Consider the following 7269-nt stretch of genomic DNA (forward strand, 5'->3'; position numbering starts at 1 on the left):
ATATATATATACTCGCCTATCTTCGTTCTTCTACTTCCTCACTTACATACTCCCCTCTCGCCCACGACCAGTCAAGCATGGGAAAACTTTTGCAGGTAAATGGCCGTATTTCAGCCGAAACTTTTTCACACCCCGCGGCATAAAATGTGAATTTACGCCTATAATACACGCGCACGCGTTGTGTTAATGTGTGTTTGTGTGACTGTAAAAACGCGTATTATAGGCCGTATAATCATATTTTGTGCTTGGGGGGGGGGGGTGAAAAAGTTGAGGCTGAAAACCAGCCATCTGTCTGAATAAAATTCACCGTGCTAACGAGGCCGTAGGCGATACCATTTGAGAGAGGGGGATCACTTATTCCCGAGAGAATATAACATGATAGGATATAGATTAAAGTACCATATATATATAGTATAGAAAGACATATTATAGATATATATATGGATAGAGAATACCAGATATTGAATCAAAAGGTATTATTGGTATTTTCTTGGTTTTTCGTGATGGTTTTCTATATGGTACATTATTACTGCTAGGTACTCAGTACATGGTTCGCACAAAAGTGTGAATTATTTTTTCGGACTTTTCAAGGACATGCTTTTTTTCAAGCACAATCTGTGACAAGTAGTTTTAGCATTTTAGAGTCATCATAACATATATACCTTAGATTCATATATAAAGTAAAAAATAGTTGTTTTACTTATTCAATGAAAGCAATATCCTTTCTCTATAAATTTCTTGCTAATAATTATGTAGTACTTGTTGAGCTGGTGAAATTAAAGATCTTCTTCAGCCTCCAACCTATGGAAGAAACCATTAAGGGCCATATTCTCCTTGTCCCAAATTTTTCCAAATAATAACAAATAACAAATAGGCCTAATATTAAATTTAATCCAAAATTCACAGAACAGTATCTGCTAAAACTATAGTTTGATTTCCCGCTTTTTAGTCATGGGTGGCATGGGCATGCTGACCATGATAATAATTTTGTATTTATTACTCAGTGCCTATCTTGACATATAGACTGCGAATGTGTGGAGACCGGCCTAGCGATATGCTACACTATGTAAGAGCTACACCATAGACACGGGTAGCCATCTTAAGCTTGAACCATGGGTCTCAACCCTTAGGTTCGTTCCAGCTGTCTCACGTGTTCAACAACACAAAAGAATCTCAAACAACAATGTAACGAAGGTTCAACAGTGTTTATTAACTATATACAATATAGTGTAGATCATATATGCAGTGTAGCTTTTCCACGTGGCATAATTGATATGTGTATAGATGCTTGAATGTAAGAAGCAGGCTGAATAGAGTGAATCGAGAAGACAATCCATGTAATCAGGGAAGGCAGTTTAATACTAGAGATGCTTCTGAGAATTTGTATTTATAAAAGGGGTGGTTCGTAATTACACGTGTGATCATGTTTATTCTATTAGTAAAGAATATAACACATTTTCACCATCGATTAGAATGATCAGGCTTGTAGTCACGAATAGGGAGACAGGGTTTGAACTCCATCTGGATCTATCTCTGCATATAAGTTAGGGAGATATCATCTGTCATATGTGATATGCTAAGACGAACTGCAGGATTCATATTAACAACTTGCTGTCCTTGTGCTAAAAGACAGAAAATGAAGGAAGCACAAAAAACCCTATAACAAGATGATATTTGAAAATCGCAAAACCTGATATTTTTTCACATATACACCGTTTATACATGCCTGTTCAGCTACATTTCCATTTCATTATTATTAAAGGGTCATTTAATCTCCATCGTCCATAAACTCAAGCAGCTCAGTCTCCATGTCATTAACTTCTGCTTCAGGCCACAGCCTATCGGTTGCCTCAGCTTCTTCCACCTTCTTCTTCGCAAGCTTCTTACTTTGCTTGCCCCTCTTCCGCTGGCCTGAGTGAGAAACAAAACGCAATATGAATAACTCGTTTCGACATCACGGTATCCACATTGCAGCTATTCGTCTTATATTTACACGGGTTTCGTCACACCCTCATACCTCGCGCTTTGCCTGGAGGGAACTCGCAGCCGAAACGCCTTTCGCACATCTCCTTCAGATAGCGGCTCAGCACTGCTCTGCACTTGTCCCCGAAGTCTGCTTCACACCAGCCATCCTTTTCTGTGCACACCTTCTCCTGTATTGAAAGAACCTGTGAAGTAGATAATGTAGTGATAACGGGTGGAGGGTTCCCCAGATTGCAAGGAAGCCTAGATGATTTGTAAGCCACGTATGGGCAGCACTGATCAGGTATAGACAACATTGGTTAGTTACACATGGACAACAACATTGGTCAGCTACATATGGACAACATTGGTCAGCTACATATGGACAACATTGGTCAGCTACATATGGACAACATTGGTTAGCTACATATGGACAACATTGGTTAGCTACATATGGACAACAACATTGGTTAGCTACATATGGACAACATTGGTTAGCTACATATGGACAACAACATTGGTTAGCTACATATGGACAACATTGGTTATTAGCTACATATGACAACATTGGTCAGCTAACATAATGGACAACATTGTAGGCTTACATATGGCACAATATTGGTCAGCTACATATGGAATCAAGACAACAATTGTTAGCTACATATGGACAACATAGGTCCAGCTACCATATGGACAACATGGTTATGCTACATATGGACAACATATGGTCCAGCTACATATGGAACAACATTGGCTATGCTACATATGGCAACATGGTTAGCTAACAGCATGGACAAATTGGTTTAGCTAGCATAGAGGACAACATGGGTTAGCTAGCATATTGCAAACATGTGAGGTTAGCTAATATCGGACAACATGGGTAGCTACATTATGGCAACATGGTAGCTACGATTGGACATTGGGTTTAGGCTAAGGCATATGGACGACACATGGTCAGCTACAATGGACAACATTGGTCCTACATATGGACTACCATTGGTTACTACGATATGGACAACAACATTGGTTAGCTCCATATGGACAACATTGGTTAGCTACATAATGGAGCAAAACATTTGTTAGCTACATATGGAACAACATTGGTTTTGTCTACATATGGACAGCATTGTCAGCTAACATATGGACAACATTATCACTACATATGGCAAACATTGGTTAGCTACAATGGACAACATTGGTCAGCTACATATGACCAACTTGGTTAGCTAGCATATGGACAACAACATTGGTTAGCCCTACATATGACAACATTGGTTTAGCTACATAGTGGACAACAACACAATTGGTTAGCTACATATGGAACATACATGGTCATGCTACATATGGACAGACTGTCAGCACACTATGGACAACCATTGGTTAGCTTACATATGGGACATTGGTTAGCTTCCATACTGGACAACATTGGTCAGCTACATATGGACAACATTGGTCGAGGCTACACATATGGACAACATTGGTCAGCTACATATGGACAACATTGGTTAGCTAAACATATGGACATTGTTAGCCTACATATGGACAAACATTGGTCAGCTACATATGGACAACATTTGGTTAGGCTACATATGGACAACATATGGTTAGCTACATATGGACCAACATTGGTTAGCTAGCATATGGCACAACATGTTAGCTACATAGGAACACATTGGTCAGCTACAATATGGACCACATTGGTTAGCTACTATGGACACATTGTTAGCTACATAATGGACAACATTGGTCAGCTACATATGGCACCCGCATTGGTTAGCTAGCAATTGGACAAACATTGTCAGCTACATATGGACAACATTGGTTAGGCTACATATGGACAACATTGGTTCAGCTACATAAATGGACAACATTGGTCAGCTACATATGGACAACAAATGGTTAGCTACATATGGACAACATGGGTAGCTACGAATGGACAACAACATTGTTACTACATAGTGGCAACATGGGTTAGCCTTACGCATGGACATTGGTTAGCTACGTATGGACAACATCGTGTCAGCTACCATATGGACAAACTACATTGGTAGCTACATTATGGACAACATTGGTCAGGCTACATATGGCACAACATTTGGTCAGCTACAGTACTGACAACATTGTTAGCTAGCATATGGACAACATTGGTTAGGCTTACACATGCGACAACATTGGTTAGCTAACATATGGAACAAGCATTCGGTTAGCTACATATGGACAACATCTGTAGCTACACATGAGAACATTGGTTAGGCTAGCCATATGGCTAAACATTGGTTAGCTACATATGGACAACATTGTTAGGCTACATATGACAACATTGTTACTCATATGGACAACATTTGGTTAGCTACAATGACAGAACATGTTAGCTACAGCATGGACAACATTGGCGTTAGCTAACATATGGACAACATGGTTAAAGCTAGCCGCATGGACACAACTGTTAGTCTACACATGGACAATCATGGTTAGTCTAGGGCCATGGACAACATGAGGTTAGCTACATATGGACACAACAGTGGGTTAGCTACCCATTGACACACGGGTTAGCTACACATGCTAACATGGTTAGCTATCACATGGCAACATTGTTACTACCACATGACAACATTGGTTAGCGTACATAATGGCAAACATGGTAGCTACATATGGACAACATTGGTTAGCATAATATTGGACAACATTGTCAGGGCTACATATGGACGAACATGGTTAGGCTACATATGAAACACAATGGGTATAGCTAACACATGGCAACATGGTTAGGCTACACTGCAACATGTGTTAGCTACACATGGACAACATTGGTTAGCTACATAGGACAACATGGGTAGCTAGCCCAGGACAACCACATGGTTATGCTACACATGCAAACATGGGTTAGCTACACATGGCAACATGTTTGAGCTCCACAATGACAACATTGGTTAGGCTACACATGGACAACATTGTCAGGCCCTATGTAAATGTTTTAATTCCTATGCTAGCCTATGTTGTCATGCGGCTGACATTGCTTGAACCTGCTGTGCCTGAATATCACACAGTCTGGTTAAATACATCTGTCTAAACGGTGCAGACATTCGGTATGAATGTATATGTGAAGTGATTTTCTCCAGTTCTTACCGCGGTGCCTGCTGTTGATGTATAGGCCACTGGCAGGGCACACCTCAGTTCCAAGGTAATCAAGGCCTGTAGATACAGAAATATCAGGATGCCATCATGTTAATTGATTGATTTGATAATACTGATTGATAACACCAGATTGTTAGGCTTTGTTACACGAATACCGAATTTTAAAAATATTTAACCTAAGGAATTAACAATTAAGTACCGACATCCAGACGGAATAAAAGAGCTATCAACCGTGCAGGCAGTGAACAGTGATGAACCGTACCGTAATTATGCTCCTGTGCCTGGGTCTTAGAAACTGTTGTTGGCTCCTGATAGCAAAATGTACACGTTAGCTGGAGATAGGCATGCTGATCAACAGACACTGAAAACAAAATATAGTACATTTAAGTAATGTCTACCCTTGAAAAATCAAAACATCACCTGTAATTACAGATTTAAAAAAATCGCTACCTAAAATTGCCTAAAACACCTCCCATTACTTAATGCATCACATTACAGAATACAAACTACGAAATATATCAATTATTGTTACATATCTTGTTATTAAATGCACTTACTGCGAACTCTGAAGTCTAGCGTTTGATACTTCTTATCACAGTCCGGATGCTTAGCGGCGATCGTAGCCTATTCTCACCCACAGGGAGCTCTTCCACACGGTCCAGTCAGGAAATAATAAGCGAATAGAGCAAATGGTTTTCAGCCTGAGTTGTCAATATATCAGGTTCAACTATTGCATTCTCGACTCAGCACAGGTTCTCTCTTCAAAAGAGCTGTACAAGCCAAAATACTTAAACTAAGGAAGCATAATACGATTCTTCAGTTGTTTGTTTGTTTGTTCGTTACTTTATTTATACTGGACTGCGAAGGGTTTTAAATCCACATGATAAAAACCTCCCACTCCAGAATCTGTGCTCGGTCGCAGTTTTGGGCAGTCTTATTGCCGCAATTTATTTGAATCAGATTTTTACGACTGGAGCCCATTACTAACATCAACCCGTGACGAGACTTTTCCATCACTCTATCTCTTGCTGAGTGCTAAGCAGAGAAGCAGTGTGTACGTCATCTTTTTCAAGTCTTTGGTATGACCCGGCCGGGATCATGAAAGTCTTAAAAATTGATAGATATAATGAGACGACTGGGTTTCCTCGAAATTGTCAGTGGGACGGAACACAGACCTATACGTGATAGGTCTAGTTCTATAATTTTGTTACATGTTAATTTTAATAACAGATAATGCAGCAGAAGAGTAAATACTGTGGCGAGCAACAGAAGCATTACTACATGCCGTTGCTCAAGCAGTAGGCCTACATAGCTGTCCACAAATTTGTAAATAGGCCACAACTTTCACTACAGTTTCCTTTCACCTTCCGAACCAGTTCTTCGTTCACAGGGTCTGGCTCAGCTTGCCCGAGCAATGGCAGCATCCACCTGCTTTGTTGTGTCTCTCTCCGTAGCTCACGAACATTGTGTAGACCGAGCGTCTGTGACGAGCGACTCTGATCAAGTTACTCTCCTCCATTTCAGTGCTAGCTAGCTCCTCCAACTGATGATCACCTTTCTTCTGCAGGGAGAAAGCAGTTACTGATGCTCAATGAGCAACACTCTCACGGCAGGGGTAGAAATGAACTTGGAAGCAAGGAGTCTATGGACTCCTTAAACACTCAAAAAGAGAAGTTTGCAGAAAATTGAGGGGTCATGTAGTCTAAGTTAAAAATAGAAAGGATTGCTGAAAAAAATACGGTAAATCTGTAAAGGCCGTGCTGCTGAAACGAACTAAGTTAGTAACTAAGGCAGGAATTTTCAGGGAGCACACGGAACTTCCTGCATATGTCAAATCAGGGTGTCCGACATAAATCTAGGGGTCCGACATTAAATCAGGGAAAGTTATGGACTCCGGACACGCGTTAATTTCGCACCGCTACATCGATAAGCAGAGTAGTGTTTAGAGCGTCGACCACACAGAGAAGCTGCAGCAGTGTTATCAAGGAACTAATAAGTGCAGCGATGAACTTTCGTTCCTGGTCACAAACAGCGATTCGCAAGTAACAATGTAGGCAATTTAACGCTTGCGAACAGAATGTCTTCTGCTTACGAGAGCATAACATTTCCGCACTTGGCTGGCGCAGACTTGTCTGGTGCTGTGGGCATCCCCGCCGAAAATGATTAGTCACT

At 40.6% G+C, this 7269-nt stretch overlaps 1 protein-coding gene across 1 annotated transcript in view; it reads right to left on the bottom strand.

Moving 5' to 3' along the window:
* Positions 1-7269, bottom strand: part of LOC106808049 (general transcription factor 3C polypeptide 5-like) — a 16865-nt gene that overhangs the window by 7980 nt on the left and 1616 nt on the right. The window contains exon 3 of the mRNA XM_014810605.1: positions 6462-6658. Within this exon, the coding sequence (XP_014666091.1) occupies positions 6482-6658 (177 nt within the window). The 3' untranslated portion in view covers positions 6462-6481. The remainder of the gene's footprint in view (positions 1-6461; positions 6659-7269) is intronic.

The sequence above is a fragment of the Priapulus caudatus genome, unplaced genomic scaffold, assembly GCF_000485595.1.
Source record: "Priapulus caudatus unplaced genomic scaffold, Priapulus_caudatus-5.0.1 Scaffold250, whole genome shotgun sequence".
NCBI lineage: Eukaryota > Metazoa > Priapulida > Priapulimorpha > Priapulimorphida > Priapulidae > Priapulus > Priapulus caudatus.